Genomic DNA, 19222 nt, shown 5'->3' on the forward strand with positions numbered 1-19222 from the left:
ACAAAACTAGAACATTTTAAATGTAACATTTAGCAATCAAACTACACAATTATTGTTAAATTGAGCTTGCTGGTCTGACAGCAGGCCAACAGGGTTCACGATGGAACATATGGTGCATTTAAGTCCTCCTGGGAAGTTTGTATTCATGAGGTTTTACAATTTTGTTTAATGTTTTAAATTAATGAAGCCACTGTAAACTTTATCATCACATATTATACTGTTACATATTAATGCTATCATATTTTGTGCAGGCATTAGCTTACTTCATTGTCACTGCTGAATACCTAAGTATAGTGGTATCCCACAATGTTTCCCACTGACACACCCCTAACTCTTCAAGATCGGGGTTAAAGAAAATCCTGAGCTTCCTATTCATATTCTCATCATTGTGTTGGCGTTCAACTTGTAAATACGATCTTTATGACATGACTTGAATGCACCAATAGCTCTAGCTTAATTAGGGACAATCCATACAAACACTCTTTGCTAAAATACATTACAGACTGTCACAGTAAGAAGTTATTCGTCCTGTATCAACGCTAAAGGCCTAACCACTGCAGTCAACACCTTGGAGTATCCATGCTGTTAAATAAAAGTCTGTAGACAAGGGTTAGGGTTAGGGTTAACCTTAACCCTTAATTTCTAACCCAGACCCGGTTTCACAGAGTTTAGATTAAGCCAGGATTAGGCCTTAGTGCATTTAATTAGCTTTTAAAAATGTGCCTTAGAAAAAAGAAAAAGAAACATTACTGGTGTGCATCTTGAGACAAAATAATGGCACCGACATATTTTAAGATATGTCAGTGCAAGTTGCTTTCAGGTAAAACAGCTCAAACGTGCATTTTAGTCTGGGACTACAGGCTTAAACCTTGCCTGTGAAACCCGGGGTATATGTTGCAACTTGTATAGAATTATGCCAATGTTAGCAAAGTGTTGTGTTGGACAGAGGATTAACCCTAAACCAACAGGTTGTGTAACAGTGCCACACAGGGTGAAAAGCAAGTTGACATTATTAGGCATAAGAGTGTTTCTAAAGGAAAGGTCAATATTTTGTTAAAGTGCAAAAGGATCATTATGGGTCACATGAATGTATCTCTAATGTTACCATGATACCAATCCATTAGTTTTTCATGTAGGTAGGTATACAGAATTGTATATGAATAGCCTATACATATGCAATGTTTGCTCTGTTTAATATATAATATGTTTGCTCTTTTAAACTGCTGTTTGGCAGAGCAGTGGTAAATATATGTTGTTATACATGGTATATATTATTTGTGTAATTTATTATTATTATTTATATGTTATTGTAAGTTTATTTATTTTTTATCATGCACTGCAATGAAGACACCATTTAACCAATTGATTAAATATAACAGCCAGCTTACAAATACAACTAAATAAATAGCCGTGCACATTTTTTTCATATTCTTTCTTTTAAAACATGTAATCTTTTCCTGTAATTGCAATGTTACCACATTATTGGCTGTCTCTTCGAGTTGTTTTGAGCATGATTGGTTATTCAGACTGTCATCCAGGAATCTGGCCAATGGCAACTATGCGCGCCTTTTACTGGTCAAGTTTGAAGTTTGAATATTCGTCTGTTAGAGTGAGTGTGTGTGTGTGTGTGTGTGTGTGTGTGTGTGTGTGTGTGTGCGCGCGCTGCTGCTGCTCGGGATCTTCAGTACTAGCCTCCTTCGGTTCTGTGGCTTTTACATTGTTTAAAACATGGATTATTTTGCATCGTACTGTTACATTTTTATTTTGAGCGAGTTGCGGGATGTAAATGGACAACGAATTTTAACAACGTAGCCTACGTGTAACGGACATATTGCAATCTGCGGAAGGTAAATAACTTTATTTTATATAAAAATACATTCTGCTACATCAAAATATAGTGTGTTAAATTGAGAAGCTAATTTTAAATGCGACTAGAGCAATATCGATATTATGTCAATGTTTCAGGCTGCATGTGTAACGTTAGGCTAAATATTGTCAGCTAAGTTAGTTTTTGATAAAAATAAATAAAAATAAACCTCAGCATAGTCTGAGCTTTACAATGAGTGAACTGAGAACATTGTGTCTTTATACAGAGAGGAACTCGAACCACACTATGAAAACTAGGCTTTTGAATGATCGCGGGATATCGGCCTAACGTTACCGTCAAAATGATGAGTCATCATCATAATATGTTTTTGAGCTGGTGAGTAAAAATTTGCAAGATTTTTATGTCTCTTTTAGTAAGTAAATACAAATAGCTAATAATATTGCTGTATGTGTGTGTGTCCCATTATCCAGGAATTTTGGGAATAAATTATCCAGCCACATGATCTTCAGTTGCGGTGAGTATTGTCATAGTAAAATACACGTGAAATAGAGGCAGAACATGTAAACTCTGCTCAAAGGCACACTGGTCCAAACCCTCCAGTCAAAATTGTACCTGTCTTCTTGATATGAGTTTTTATGGGCCTAGCTGACCCAAACATAAATGTCCTTTCAAAATGAAATTATTTTCAAACCTGTATGACTTCTGTGAAACACAAGAATGTTGGGAATAAAACAACATTGGAACCCATTTTATGGAAACAAATGTTCCCAATGTTTCATGATAACAAAAGAAGAACATTCTACTTGCAACATTTTGAGCATATTTTGGGAATGTTGCTAAAGTTAAAGTTGTACAATGATCTCAATATAACATTGTCCCAATGTTTCATGATAACAAAAGAAGAACATTCTCTCTGTCACGTTAGGGAAATGTTTTGAGGATATCATTGAGAGATGAGATGTTGAATGTTCTTCATAAAACGTTCTTCTAATGTGACAAGTTAACACAATTAGAACATTTTACTTGCAACATTTTGAAAAAATAAAATAAAATAAACCTCAGCATAGGAGCTTTACAATGAGGGAACTGAGAACATTGTGTCTTTATACATAACATAAATGTCCTTTCAAAATGAAATTATTTTCAAACCTGTATGACTTCTCTGAAACACAAGAATGTTGGGAATTAAACAACATTGGAACCCATTTTATGAAAAAAAACAAAAAAAACAGTGAAGTCATTTCTCAAGATATCTTAATTAAGGTTATACAAAATAAATTCATACAGTTTTGGAACAACATGGAGTACCGGTAAATAACGATAGAGAGTCTATTTTTTGGATGAGCTGTTCTTTTTAGGACATGTTCCCAGGGTCCTTTGCTAAATTAACCATGGTTTTTATTATAGTAAAGTGTAGAAACAATATTTTTATGGTGGATTGATTACAATAATTTATTACCATTTAGTTAGTGTAGCAAAACCATGGTTAATGTTAGTAAGGGTTCTCCAGATTTATATAGCCTAACACTTAAGGAAAACATAAAAAATGGTCCTATGTCACCCAGATCAATAGTCTGTTAACACACATTAACACACTTTTTACATTTTCTTAAGATCAAGCATTGGACCAATGTTTACGGAGCAGAACAGGCACCAACAGCGAAACAAGTCCATCACTAGTAAGTATCCACTGCATTTTATAAAACCGTAGTCAATTTTAAACGCACAATGCACTCCAAAATAAAAATTATCTATTTTTTTCTCCCTCGTGCCAGATTTATATCTGTCCCAGATTTATATCTGACTTTCTTTCCACAGAGATTTTTAGAAAAATGATCATTAAAGAGAATCATATAAAGAGAAATGTGGGAGGAGCTTGAATTTATTGCCTAGCCCTGTTTGTTTGAACCGCGAGAGCCGTCAAAGCTTATGCTACTCCTATGTCATGCACCGACAAGAGCCTTTTATAGTCAACACGTCGGACGCAAGCAACTTGCAGTTTTGCCCCCACCAACAACGCATAGTATTGCATACAACGGTGCGTCGCGTATCAAAAACTGGGACGACACATTTTTCTACTCATAGACGCATATGGCGGCCGAAGTGTAGTGATGCGTAGCCTTGCAGGCGCATATGCGTATCGATGCGTTGACTAACTCTTTGGGCGTAATTTGACTTGCATATGGCTGTCTGCTGGAAGCTAGTTATTTAAGTCGATAAAATTATAAATATGGTAGGGCTGGGGGAATTAACACGTTAATCTTCGCGATTAATTTGAGATGCTTAACGAGGTTATAAAAAAAATGCAATTAACGCAGCACTTTTTTTGCCTCATTTTAATGACTTCCTGTTGCGGAAAAGGCTGCAAAATATGCCGTCCCGCCCCTCCGTGTTCGGCGATCAGGTTTTATTCTCGCGCAGCTTTCATGAGCGGGTCTTTTCCGCTCCGCGCTCTCCATTCCGTGTGTGTGTGTCGGCGCACTGACACACACACACAACACTGAGCAAACATTGAGCTCTTTGCTCAATGTTCTGCTCCGTGTTTGCGCTGCGCGTTCTGCTCTGTCGTTAACGGCCCAAACGCTCCAATCATGTACCGATCATGCACTGGAAAAGCAAAGTCAAATAACGTGAAATTTCTCAGTAGTAGACTTCTGTGAAATAGCCCTACTGAGCTGGTATAGTCATGCTGACAACAATGGTAAAATTACCTGCTCTGATCACATGCTCTTGTAATAATAGCTTTGTAGGACTATGTTTTATTTTGATAATTAGAAAAAAAAAATTATAATAATAAATTGTTAAATTTATTATGTTGATTGATTATTGAAAATAATAATATATTGATATATTGATGTTTAATATTATTTTAATACAGGGCTATTTTCTGTTCCTTTTTTTCCTTTTTGTTGTTTAATTAGGTTATTCTAAGTTTAAATATTGATGATTACAAGCTTGGGGGAAATGCAATTAATTGCATTTAATTACAGCAAATTGTGTAAATAATCAGTTACTTTTTTTAATCGATTCCCAGCCCTAAAATATAAAATATGGATATGTTTCTTACACAAACGCATCACTTCGCTTCACCTTTCGCCTTTATTAACCTGCCAGAGCCGTGTGGAGTACTTTTATCATGGATGGATGCATTTTTATGGACTTGTCAAAAAAATCCCACAGGGAGCTACAGAATAAGAAATCTTTGAAGTCCACTTTTTTACTGTCTGTTTCCATCAGTAAAATTACAGTTTTTTTTTTTCTCTCAGAATTGTGAGGCAAGAACACACAATTGCAAGAAAATATCAGAATTGTGAGCTGTCTTTTTTACTCCCCTCAGAATTCACCCTTCGAGGGAGTTTGATTGACAGGTATTTTTTACATTTTTATTTTACCAAAAATATTTTTTTCTAAAAAAATTACACAAATTAAACGTTGAGACTTTGTTTCAACTTTCATATCAAAAGTAACCTGCTCTGTCTTGTCTCTGCGTTTAAACGTTTCAGCGTTTTTTCTGTGATCCGCAATGTATTTTTCATTGCGTGACAATATGATGTGTGGCGTGAGAGCGCCATGGCTTGTTGAACATAGCAACAGTAACTAAAGGGGGCGGGTCTTTGCAAATTGCATTAACCATGGCTGCCTGTTAATTATCACTGGACTACTTCGCTCTCGCATCTCCCAAAAGTAATTTTTTTTTTGTTTTCTTGATTCCATTTGAATGGTTTAATTAAATTGCTATAACCAATTATTTAAAATGTAATGATTTAAGCAAAACGTTCTTCAAAGGTTAAACCAAACTTTTATTTGACGGATTGCCGTGTAGACCTTTGAGTTTCTCTGTGTTTTATGATATGATGATAGTTTTTCTCAAATGAAGCTAAAATGCTGCTGAAGTGACTCTCAGAGCAGCTGTATTGATGAAGTGCATTAATGTTCTCATATAGAAACGACAGCAAAAAAAAAATAAGCCAGAATTGCTTTTTTTTTCTCAGGTTTTACTAATTTATCCTGTGATTCTGACTTTCAAACGGCCAATTGCGAGTTTATATCTCGCACTTCTGAGAAAAAAAAGTTTGAATTGTGATTCGCAATTACCTTTTTTAAAAATTGTATTCCATGGCGGAAACAAGCTTTCATATGCACAGACAGTAGCTCACATTTAACATGCAGATTGTGCGCACACAGAAACCTACTGGAGCACAAAAAGTTAGTGTCAACACTGTCCTGTGATTTCTCAATAAGAAACAGAAGTTATAGCATATTTTTCTTTCTGCTTTTGAAGTAACTAAAACTTACAGCTTAGCTAATAGCAAAGAGACGATTCACAGGTATGATTAAATCACACTAGAAATTGTTCTATCTCAAATGCAGTACTACTTTATCTGTATCTGATTTAAAACAAGCAGAAATCTGTAAGAAATGTAACAATCCATAGACAATATAACTGATGAAAATGAGCTGTTACATCAGAGCAAAAGCATCGTGGGCAGTGCTGTGACATGCTGCAGCTGTGCTCAAGGCTACCTGAGTTCGAGGTTCACACTTCTCAAGCCAAGTTTGTAGTTTGTTAAAATAATTTAGCCTCTAGTTGTGTTATTAAAGGGATACTCCACTTTTTTTGGAAATAGGCTCATTTTACAACTCCCCCAGAGTTAAACAGTTGAGTTTTACCGTTTTCGAATCCATTCAGCCGAGTTTCTGATATTTGGAAGAATATCAGTAACCAGACAGTTTCTGGTCTCATTGACTTCCATAGTAGGAAAAAATATATACTATGGAAGTCAATGAGACCAGAAACTGTCTGGTTACTGACATTCTTCTAAATATCAGAAACTCGGCTGAATGGATTCGAAAACGGTAAAACTCAACTGTTTAACTCTGGGGGAGTTATAAAATGAGCCTATTTCCAAAAAAAGTGGAGTATCCCTTTAACATGTATATAATGGATTAAGTATATGTTTTAAATTACAGAAACAAAATAGATACTCATAAGGTATCATATTTATACTTTTAAATAAACTAATCTAATTAATTTCTGATTAATAATTAGGCTGGCTAATTTTGAAAGTTTTCAAAGTCAATATTGCTTGTGATCTTAATATGTAATATGTATTTGTATTATTTTTGTTTACACTGTTGCATGATCTTCTTTTATAGGCTATGAGGAAAAACTCTACCATGCACACAGAGAATGGAGCTCAATTCTGCTAACTGGGATAGCAGCTGAAAAAGAAGAAGAGAAGAACAGTAGAACACCTATTAATGCAGATGACTTTATTCTTTTTCTGCAAGAACCAAGACAACCAAAGACTGATGATGAGCGCTCTGAGCAAACAGCAGTCAAGACGTGTGATTGCACATTGGACTTTACTGAGTTCTTCATTTAATGTTGGGCATCTACTGTACGCAGAACTTCTAATAATTTATGTGAATGCCATTCATAAACCTGTTAGATTTTTGTTTTATTTTAGAGATTAATAAAATTGTATGTTTTAACAATGTTATAGCTAAGCATTTTTTATGTTTAAGAGAACATTTTGGGAACAAAAATAAAACTTCCCACTAAAAAATTTATAAGAATGTTAAGTAGTATTTTTAAGAGTATTTTTAGAGAATGTTATCCTAACTTTTAGAAGAACGTTCTAAGAATAAAAATAAAACTTCCTGCTAAAAACTTTATAAGAATAAAGGGATAATGTTCTAAAAATGTTATGATTAAACATTTATAGAAGGTCATCATCACAAAACATTTTTAGAGTGTTCTTAGAGAATGTTATCCTACCTTTTAGGAGAAATAATGTTCTAACAATATTATTATTAAACATTTTTATAATGTTGTAAAAAAAAATGTTATCTGAACTTTTAAAAGAACATTCTGGGAACAAAAATAAAAACACCCCCTGAAAACTTTCTAAGAACGTTAGAGAATAATGTTGTAAGAATGGTACACCTAAACATTTTAATAATGTTTTTAAATAATGTTATCCGAACATTTAAAAGAACATTCTGGGAACAAAAATAAAATTATCCGCTTACAACATTATAAGAACGTTAGAGAATAATGTTATAAGAATGTTATTACTAAACATTTTAATAATGTTTTTAGAAAATGTTCTCTAAACATTTAAAAAAACATTCTGGGAACAAAAATAAAACTACCCGCTGAAAACGTTCTATGAACATTAGAGAATAATGTTATAAGAACGTTATTACTAAACATTTTAATAATGTTTTTAAAAAAATGTTATCCGAACATTTATAAGAACATTCTGGGAACAAAAATAAAACTACACGCTAAAAACATTATAAGAACGTCAGAGAATAATGTTATAAAAATGTTACTACTAAACATTTTAATAATGTTTTTAGAAAATGTTCTCTAAACATTTAAAAAAACATTCTGGGAACACAAATAAAACTACCCGCTGAAAACGTTCTGAGAAAATTAGAGAATAATGTTAAAAGAATGTTACTACTAAACATTTTAATAATGTTTTTAAAGAATGTTCTCCAAACTTTTAAAAGAACATTCTGGGAACAAAACTAAAACTAGCCGCTGAAAACTTTCTAAGAACGTTAGAGAATAATGTTAAAAGAATGTTACTACTAAACATTTTAATAATGTTTTTAAAGAATGTTCTCCAAACTTTTAAAAGAACATTCTGGGAACAAAACTAAAACTAGCCGCTGAAAACATTTATAGAACAATACATGCTAATGTTCTTAGAACATTTTTAGAACAAAAAATTTCTAGCTGGGAAGTAAAGTAAAGACACATTAAGGGAAGCATTTAAACAATTTTATGAATGCACTTTAGAAATTCAGAATCGAATCATTAATTTAATTGTATCGCATTGTGAATCATCTCGAATCTAATCATTCTGAATTTGCGAAAATTGCCCTTGAATCAAAAATCTATGAATCATGAATCAAATCTATTCGCTGTCGACCCAAAGATTCACACCACTAATTTATTCCAGGAAACTGAAATATGCATGTTTTGTAAGTGACATCATATCCTAAATATCAACCAAACACACCAACAATCAAATATACATTTTACATATTTATTACATTTAATTGACAGTTTATTGTGACATCACTTCACTTCTGCCTTTCTAAGAATAAACCAGATTTAATTCTCCTGAGACACAAATAATGATTATTCTTAAGAGCTGCTGCTCACAGAATCATATTCAACAGTTATTGATACAGATAAGATTAGTGAAAAACATAGACACATAAACACCAGATATGCAAAAATAGTCTTAAAACACACATATATTGTGTTAGTATTTTAGATATCTAAAGAATATTCAATGATGTCTGAAAACTTTAATAAGATCACATTATGTTTTGATAATTAACACAGAGAAATATTACAGACTATTAAAATATAATTAGAAGATTCACTCAGAAATGACTAAAGAACAAAATAAACATATGAAAGTGAATAAGAAAAATAAAGAATGAAAACAGTGAACGTAAGTAAACACACAAACATTGCCGTCTTCTCACTCCTCAGATCTGCTGCAGATGAAGTTGAGTTTGTGAGTCTCAGGAAGGCTGATCCAGCGCTGATCTCCTCCAGACTGAACTGCTCCTTTTCTCTTCGTAAGGCTGCAGTTTTCCGGTGTCGTTCCGTTCCCTGGAGCCCAGTTCTGATAGCACACGATCTCTCCGCTCAACCAGAGCCACATGTTCATTTGGCAGTAGTTGTGTAAACCCAACCACACCGCCTCAGTAGACGCACGTTTAACCACATTCATCACACGACGCTGAATCTCGACTGACTGAACCGAGACCAGATCCGTATAATTCTGTCTGCAGTATCTCAGAGCTTCAGGCCACGTCAGATTCTCTTTGATCAGAATCAGTTTATCTGGACACAAAACAAACCACAAGCAAAAACTAGAGAGAGACTGATCAAAAACAACATGCAGAACAAACACTGTGGAGGAATCTGTCATGTCAGACATGTAGCGTGAACTTTAAGATATCTGGAGGTGATGGATGGATTGTGTGTGTGTGTGAGGATCTGCTCACCTTCATGACACACAAAAGGATATTGGTTGTTGCAAGAGACGTCATACCATTGACCCAGAGCGTTCGGACTGATCACTGCACAGTTTTCAACACCTTCATAATTATTAGGTTCACCAGACCTCCAGTATCTGAATGAGGAGTCACTCTGATCTGACCACTGCCATGAGTCTCTGAACAGACCGATCCAGACATCATTAGATATGTGATTATCATTGATGAACTTCTGAACCTGTTGATTCTCATTCTGGTTCCTCACACTGACCAGATCAATGTGATTCTGTCTGCAGTAACTCTGAGCGTCTCTCCAGTTCTTCATCTGGTTGACAAAGACGAGTCCTGTGTTCACTTTAAGAAAAACACATGGAAACAGATTCATGAATCAGTTTATTCATCATTATTATGCCGATTTACGGTTTGGAAGTAAAGAGGACCAGTGGTCATCAGAAACTAGTGATGTTACACATGAGACTGAAGCTTCAAAGCGCATATTGAGTTTTCAGCGCAATATCTCATGAATCTCCGTGCCGGAGCGCGTATTGCTTTCAGAGAAACACGTGATCAACGACAAACGAAGCCTCACTTTCTGTCCAGTCTCGTGAATGCTTCACTTTGCGTGTCGGAATGTTTGAACCCAGAACAATACTCTACAGGTTTCTGAAAGTTTAAGTCCATTTACTATTTTTATTTTATTTTTTATAAATAGACCTATAGCCTGTGTTACATGATCACATATTCTGACATATAAACATCATAGAAACCATAAAGTAATTAGAACAACATTTACTTGCATCAAGCAACTTTGTTGGTATTTTTATAAATAGTATTAATATAATTGTTAGATTTAATTTATTGCAGCACTTTAATATGTGATTTAAATTATCAGAAAACTGAACATTTAGCGTAGTCAGGCTTTTATTTCTGCTCAATAGATAAAGCAACGGCGCTGTGGACAGGGTTTATGGCTGCTATAAATTTGACCTGCCACAAGATGGCGCTGTTTTCGACACTCTTGATGCTTCCAATCTTTTCCCGGAACAATCAGGGAAATTCTCAGTGCTTCTTGAGGCTTCATTTCTCCATCCCTATCAGAAACATGTGTCATTCATAGACTGATTTTGCTGATAACTGTTGCAATAAACTGCTGGCCCAGCCAGACTGCAGCAGGTGGAGTTGATCTGCTCATTAGCAGGGCAGACACAGGCTGTGTACGAATACACCCTTAAATAGGGCACTTTTTGAGGAAACAGCCATTTGTAGTGGTGTGTGCAAAATCCTGTTTTGTATTTGACTGCATCTATTTGTGCTCTTAAAGTGGTGTTTGTATTTGTGTTTAAAAGTTTTTCACCTGAATGACTGACTGCATCAAACTATCAAAATAAAATATTGAGGAATCACTTGACAATAACATTAAGTACCATTTAGTGAATTTTCATGACAATTTTATTGCAATTTTATATTTCTCCATTATGTGTCCTTACACATTTCTGTGAAATACTGGATTCAGACACACAGAGCTGAAGGAGAGACACATCAGACAGATGAAGATGTTAAACTGCATATTAATGTTTGTTAACTAGTCCTTAGAAATGTGTCAGTAAAAAAATAAAACATTGGATTGTAGACTTATATTTTAGGCTATTCAAATGATTATTGTTCCAATATTAATAATAATGTTACTGTTTATCTTTATTTATTTATTTTTTAATTGCAATGGACAGTGTGTCTGTGTGAGTTCCCTTAAAGTTCATCTAATGAGGTTTTTACGGGTTAGTGTTGAGATCCTGAATCAGCAGCTCAAGGCGTTCAGATTGTTTATCACATGCTCTCTAGCTAATGATCACAAATTCATGTATGAAATGTTTAATTTGTTTTAATTCAATCATCAAAACAAAATTATTATATCATATTTACTTTTCGTTATAATTTATAATTTACAGTATACATTGTTGCTGTAAAAAATAAATCTGCTCTCTAATGGCAGATTCCCAGAGTTATCAACAACAGAAGATCAACATGTTCATTATCGGTTTATTTTCTTTCCAGAAGTTGAAAATTGTGACAAATATCCACAGTCTCCTCTATATTTATGAGCACATTAAAAAGTAGCAGCATTTAGTATTACATTAATTTTGTACAGTATATTGTGCATCTTTTTATAAATTAATCATTATTGTGATTGTATGGAGCTGCACTTACTGTTAGATGAACTGCAGATGAAAGTCCGGCTGTTACTACATGGATAATCATTCCATTCTCCATTACTCATTAAAGCACACTCATCTCTGCCATCAGGTTGTCCAGGTGCCCAGTTCAGATAGAGCGCAGGTTCACCTGAAGACCACTGCCATTTATCAACACTCGTCCTCTGCAGCCCAATCAAGATATACTGACCACCTCCATCATTCACACTCTTCTTCAGCTCGTTCATGTCGTTCATGTTGTCAACGGTGGCCAGATCTGTGTAATTCTCTCTGCAGAATCTCTGAGCTTCAGTCCAGGTCTTCAACACGTTTATAAAGTGATACTGACGCTGAACACATTCAGATACGGAGCAGAGAGCTGTGAAAGAGAGCGTTTGATTTAATGCTTTTCAAACTATAAACCATAAATAATACAACAAACACACTCACCAATGAGAAGAAGAATCAAATATAGAGTTTGGTCCATTTCTGAGGAAGAAACACAGAAAAACTTAAAAACTCAAGAAAAGAAAAAAAAAAAAAAACATGATCATATACTAAAAACATTTTAGTAGCATAACTTGATTCACAATCATTGAGACAATATTAACATCTGAAAGTGTAATTGTGTTTGAAGAATGAACATGTTCTTACTTTAGAGGTCGTGTGTTTCTGTCCTGAGTCTGATGTTTCTGTCTGCAGATTTAAACTACGTGATTATTATATCTGCTCTCATCCCTCATTCAGCTCATCACGTCATTTGTTTATTTCTCTAAAAACCCCTATTTCATATTTTACTTCCTCTATATTTGTGTGTTTCTGCAACTCTTTCCCCTTATTTGCATCTTGGCGCCTGTCGGTCTGTATCAGTCTATGTTAATATGGACCTTGTCAGAAAATTATATACATATTATGAACATTCATTCATTCATTCATCCCAGGGATTGATGGATAGAAAAGAACAATATTAAAGCTAGAATATGTAAGATTTTTGTAATAAAATATCTAAGAATCACTTGCACAGTGTGATATATTTCCTGCAGTTGTGTACTTACAATATCCCAAAAGTTCCCAAAGATTTTTAATTTCAGAGAAATTCCAATTTTAAATAATGGCTCGTCCATGTTCACTGGTCGCCTGTCAATGACGTAATATCCGCGTTATCCCTGGTTTCCGCTCGATCTGCCATAGTAACCATGGCGACAGACGTGGACAACTGCGTTACGTTTAGCTCACGCTGTTGTTGTTTCGTTCAAACATTATAGACCATGGCAAGCAGACTTTGGGACAAAAGGAGAACTAAAACGAGGATCAACATCAGCGTGGCGTTTTCGAGATGCCGAGACTGCAATGGGCTCTAGGGGTGGGCGGATCGATCATGAAGTATCGAAAAGGATCGATCCTCACATAAAAATATTGATCCAAATGTGTGTTTTTTTACCAGTAATTTTTTATTAATTTAGCACGCAATTCAGTGCGTAAAATAAGCTTGTAAGTGGAAAAATAAGTGAATGTTAGAGGATAATTGTAGATAGAACTTTTTCTCCTAGTCATCTGGATACAAGACGAAACCAATCAATCACAGAGAGCGTTCGATGCTGGTGCTTCGCTGAGCTCACAGGCCCAGTGCGTTTGGGAAACGAAGCCTTGCTTAGATGACAGAGAAACAATCGGGAGTTATTTCGCAATAAACAAACCAAAAGTGTACATAACGGTTCAAAATGTTGACGTCAGTAAGATTTTTTTAATGAAATTAATATTTTTATCCAACAAGGATCGATGCATTAAATTGATCAAAAGTGAGTCAAGGGTTTTACACTGTTAAAAAAAAATCTGCTTCATATAAATGCTGTTCTTTCAACTTTATTCATCAAATAATTCTGCATCATGGTTTCCACAAAAATATGAAACTGTGTTCAACATTGATGATAATAAGAAATGTTTCCTGAGCAGCAAATCAGCATATTAAAATGAATTATCATCATGACTGGAGTAATGATGCCGAAAATTCAGCTTTGATCACATGAATAAATTACAGTTTACTATGACATAGAAAACCTATGTTAAATTGTAATATTACAGTTTTTACTGTATTTTTGATCAAATAAATGCAGAAGAGTATTAAAAATCTTACAGACCCCAAACTTTTGAACAGTAGGCTAGTACTAGTAGGCTAGTACTATAGTTAGGGTAGTTTTGTAAAAGTCACTGACTAATTACAGGCGAGTTGAGAGCACAAATCACAAAATATTTAGTAGTCATGAAAACATATTTAGCATATTAATGATGCATTCACCTCATAAATCATGACACACTGCTCTAGCACAGGAAAGTGTATGTCCAAGTGCATGCTTTTAAAATGAAAAAGTATTGGTATCGATATCAGCGATACTGGCCCTGTATTTACTTGGTATCGGATCGATACTGAAATTTGCAGTATCGCCCACCACTAATTGGCTCTGATTAACTCGTCAGCACAGAAGTTGCTAGGCTGAAACCAATGGAAGTTTGTTTCAACCAAAGAATAAAACAATTCAAAAGATAATTGCGACTTTTTATCTCTCAATTCTGACTTTTTTTTCTCTTTTTTTTTTTAGGTAGGCCTATGTAGTAAAAAATGTAATATATAAACTCACAATTGCAAGTTATAAAGTCAGAATTCCTAGATATAGTCACAATTGTGAGAAAAAGAAAGAATTGTGACTTTGTAACTCACAATTGAAACTTTATATCACACAATTCTGAGAAAAAAGGTTTTGTGAGATAAAAAGTCACAATTGCATTTTTTTATTCTGTTGCAGAAATAAGCTTGTAGACAATGACATGACATTCACAACAGAGACGAGATAAAGACATTAAAGTGCTCACATCATGCTTTCATTCCCCTGAAGTCCATTTCTAATGTTAGTAAAGGTTGTTGGACTCTCATTATCTCACTGAAATAATATCATCATCTTCTGCTGTTTCAGAATAAACTTCTCTTTATTTCCTCCGTCTAAATACTTGATTGTTATTGGCTGGAATGCAGACATTAAAACATAAAAAAGATGTAAAATCTGTCTCTTTGTGAAAATTCTTATTTTGTTTAATTTCATACTCCTGCTTTTACTGTTTTTTTTATTATTTTTTTTATATATAAAACATGAACAGATTTGCATGTAAACACATCCTCATAACTCATTTGTTTATGTCCAGATTTAGACGTTCAGGCTGGACAATATTTACATCTCTGACGTGAAACAGGAGAAACAGTGTGTTATTGTCAAGTTGCAACCCTGTATCACATGAAATACGTTCTGAGGAAACTATTTTGCAACTCGCAATTACGTTACATGCCAACATATAAGCAGTGCTATTACGTTGGTCCTTAACCTAATATAGCCAATCTATTGCAGTGCTATTACGTTTGTCCTGAGCATAATACATCCAAAGCAGGTTTCTTTTCACACGTAGCAGCTAATGCTGTTCATTTTGTTTTAATTATTTACTCCCTTTTTTCTCATTGGGCTACAAAATATTATCTATGCCAGGGCGAGTCAAATGGCGGCACCCAGATAATTTTTTATCTGGCCCTCCAACTGGTTTTTGATGTTTAAAACCCCTCGCAATCTGATATCAAAGTCTCCGCAAAGGTTTTGCGCGTTCAGCGGTGAGTTTAACAACGCACGTGATCATTCATCGGTGAGTTTAACAACGCAGCGGTGAATTTAACAACACTCAACTGCAGGCAAAACGACATTAAAAGGTGAGTTTAACAACGCTCTAAGACGCTTGCAAGTAAGCAGTTTTAGCGTTTTCTTGTCATAGGTAGGACACTGCTTTAAGAAGCTGGATAACGTATTTTTATCAGAGGTTTGATTAAAAACTGTTGAATCAGGACAATAAGTTGTGTTTAGAAACTTTAGATTTGTAAGGTGGCCATTTCTTATGACGATAAATGATAGAAGAAATTATAAAAATATAGCTTTCTGCACCAAATGTGCAGGCTAGCAAAGTTAGCTTATTGAATTCAAGTTTAAGTATTAGGCTAACGTTACATTAGCTCACAACTATTATCCAACATTATAAATGTTCAGAGTGAAGAACGATTAAGCCAGATTGGTTTGTTTTACAGCCTAATTGTTTAAAATCCACTCAAAAATATATAATAAACAACCAAATAAATCCATAATTAACAATACAATTTATTTCATAACTACAAAATTGTGGCTCATCACAATTTTTCAATAAGAAATAAAACAATTAATATATAATAATAAGTAATGCTGTCATAAATTATTGACTGATTCATATACATATATATATATATATATATATATATATATATATATATATATATATATATATATATATACATATACATATATATATATATATATATATATATATATATATATATATATAATTCCCAATTAATTATATAAAATTGGGAATTATATATATATATATATATATATATATATATATATATATATATATATATATATAGCCAAATGGAGCAAAACTTGCATTTATTAACTGTTTGTCAAATTTTGTTATAAAATGTAATTAACAATATTAACTTGTTTTTTGACTGTGTAAAACGAATATCACATTCAATCTAGCCCATTCTGGCAACACAGATTAAGAGAATACTGGTGTGAAATGTTCAATTCTGTTTTTTTTCCCCTCTTTTCTTCTTTCGGTCCCTCAAATTTGGCAATCTATTGATTCGTGACACGGGCACGTTTATTTCGTTATTTTCGTAATACCAGCATGTTTTTTAAACTAATGTGTTTTCAATGGGAAGCGTCTTTCGTCATAACAGCACGATTCTTTCTGCCTATCGGGCTGCAGCAGAGAACCTGTTTAATCAACATTAATTCACGATATTTTATCTTATCATGGACCATGGTTTATGTATTTTTTTAATGTTATTATTTCGATCTTATTGCCAGGGAAGCTGGATTGCTTTGCTGTTTATTGATATTTTTAAAATGATATTTTATCAGTAGGAAGTCTCGTTCCGAACACATCGCGATATTTGGCATCAGTTCACGTGTGCCAGATGTTGGTAAGTAGTAATAAATACGCTGTCCTAATAATGTGTGATATAATGTCTTTTCTGTTTGTCGATATTAATAAGATTAGCTCACATTCAGTCACTGCATTATATCTGTCATCGCCACGGAGGCTTTGCGTTTCATTGCTTTCTAATTCTAAACAGGGTGATTCAACACCGTCTGTCACGTGACGTGCTTTAGGCCTATAGACCTTCAATCAGTTCCATAGTAGAAGCACAGTAAAAACAACACTTACCATGCTTTTACCACATTAACATTAGTTTTACTGTGATAAGTGTAGTAAAAAGACAGTAATCACAAAACTGACCATGCGTTTACCACACTATTGGTAGTTTTAATGTGATACGTATTGTAAATGCACAGTAACCACAACACTTACCATGCTTTTACCACAGTAACCCTAATTTTACTGTGATAGGTGTGGTAAAAGGACAGTAACCACAAAACTTACCATGCTTTAAACCTCAGTAACCTTAGTTTTACTGTGATTGGTGTAGTACAGGGCAGTAATCACAAAACTTACCATGCTTTTACCTCAGTATTGATAGTTTTAAAGTGATATTTGTTGTAAATGCATATTAACCACAACACTTGCCATGCTTTTAATGCTTTATAATGTAACATCCAATATTTGTAAGGCAGTACTTTTTCCTTTAAATAATCCTATATATTAATTATACATATTTATTGATATTTTCTTTTCTCTTTTTTCAGCTTAAAAGACCAAAAGGGCCTTTCGGACGCAGTCAGCCCATTATTGTTTGAGGAGAAGTAAACGGAGGAGACGGAAAGCTGCATAGGTAAATATTCACAATGGTATGTATGTGTTGGTTTTAATCCTAAATCAAACATTTTATCAAGCATTTGTTGTTTCTTAACTTTTCTCACAAAACCCATAGCCCAATCAGTACAAACATAGTATTAAAGTCTTAATAATTCACAAGATTTAACAAGTTGTCAAATTCGTATGATACTCGTACATATTTGTATACTCGTACACAATCCTGCAGCTTTTACTCCTAGTGCTGTCATTGGCTACTGCCTCAAATCCTGTACATATTTATCGCGATATTTGTAAATCAGTTACGCCCCTTCTTGGAAAGTAGTCGGATGTCACACACACTGTCAGAAAGTTGATATTAATTGCATTGTATTTATTACAATTATTACAAACTGGTCCCCGTCTGTTTATGTTCCAGTGATACATGATGTCTCTCCACACCTCAAAACCTACCTCTGTTTGCAAGAGTGGAAAAGCTTATCTGACATTATCATGTCACATGACATCAGATACTCAATTATTTTGTCATAATCAGATCAGTTACACTGCCCTACCCGTTTGCATGTAAATCATTTTCATACGATTATTGCTAGCTATTAAAGACATACTTTTATTCATAGAAATGCCCACATATCAGTGAACTTATAACATAAAAATGCTTTTAACATTTAATTATGCAACACTCTTTACAGAAAAATATCCCCCAGTTATGGATAAACTCACAACGTCATCATCAAGTGCTGTGCTGGGCACATTGGGCAACAAGTGTCCTCCAACGTATTCAATCCGTGGCCAAGTTCTCCACATCTTCCCATGGGACACTGACAGTCTTCAGGTCTTCGTGAAACATCTGTCTCCGTGTCTTCCTGGTCTTCCCTGTCTCCTGCATCCTCCTGGTGGTGTCCTCTTCATCACTGTGTTTGGGTGGTGTTGTTTGGGCATGCGTAGAATGTGTCCAGCGAGGTGCACACTTTGCTCTGTCTCAGTTTCTGAAAGTCTTCATGTGAAGTCCACTCCTCCTCGTGATCTCTTTGATATATGCAGAACCAATATTGAAAATAGTGATTTATCTTTTTCCATATTGTTAAAGCATTTTGTTTTCTCTTTCAGCTTCATAAACTGTACTTGATTTCTGCCTAATGCCTTTATAAAAAAGGGTCAGTGCTCATCAGGTGTTTTGCTAAAGGACATATTCATTGCATAGTTACAATAAAAGTGACCAATAATCACAAGGATATAGAATGAAAGTTGAGAATGTAAAATGTTGTGCTTATGTTTTTGCCTGTTTGTTCTTTAAAGCGAATAAACAAATGTATTTTCACAT

The 19222-nt window shown here is 34.3% G+C and overlaps 1 protein-coding gene and 2 long non-coding RNA genes across 4 annotated transcripts; 2 read left to right on the plus strand and 1 right to left on the minus strand.

Moving 5' to 3' along the window:
* Positions 1–1635: 1635 nt before the first annotated feature.
* On the plus strand, positions 1636–7332 carry LOC311078876. 2 transcript variants are annotated; one of them, XR_014605301.1, is made up of 5 exons: positions 1636–1847; positions 2094–2203; positions 2299–2342; positions 3443–3507; positions 6986–7332. It is a non-coding gene; the product is annotated as an uncharacterized lncRNA (long non-coding RNA). The 2 variants fall into 2 exon arrangements; XR_014605302.1 differs by lacking the exon at positions 3443–3507 and having other exon boundaries at positions 1638–1847.
* A 1281-nt stretch (positions 7333–8613) lies between these two features.
* Positions 8614–12752, minus strand: LOC311078813 (C-type mannose receptor 2-like). Its single transcript, XM_084107812.1, has 5 exons — positions 12709–12752; positions 12505–12543; positions 12071–12433; positions 9875–10219; positions 8614–9710 (listed from the first exon to the last, which is right to left on the minus strand). The coding sequence occupies exons 2-5, from the start codon at positions 12539–12541 to the stop codon at positions 9343–9345; spliced, it is 1113 nt and encodes a 370-aa protein (XP_083963938.1). The 5' UTR covers positions 12542–12543; positions 12709–12752; the 3' UTR covers positions 8614–9342.
* Positions 12753–17067: 4315 nt separating this feature from the next.
* Positions 17068–19222, plus strand: LOC311079972. Its single transcript, XR_014605482.1, has 3 exons — positions 17068–17107; positions 17832–17933; positions 18591–19222. It is a non-coding gene; the product is annotated as an uncharacterized lncRNA (long non-coding RNA).

This window comes from Abramis brama (genome assembly GCF_963993115.1).
Source record: "Abramis brama genome assembly, chromosome: 3".
Classification (NCBI taxonomy): domain Eukaryota; kingdom Metazoa; phylum Chordata; class Actinopteri; order Cypriniformes; family Leuciscidae; genus Abramis; species Abramis brama.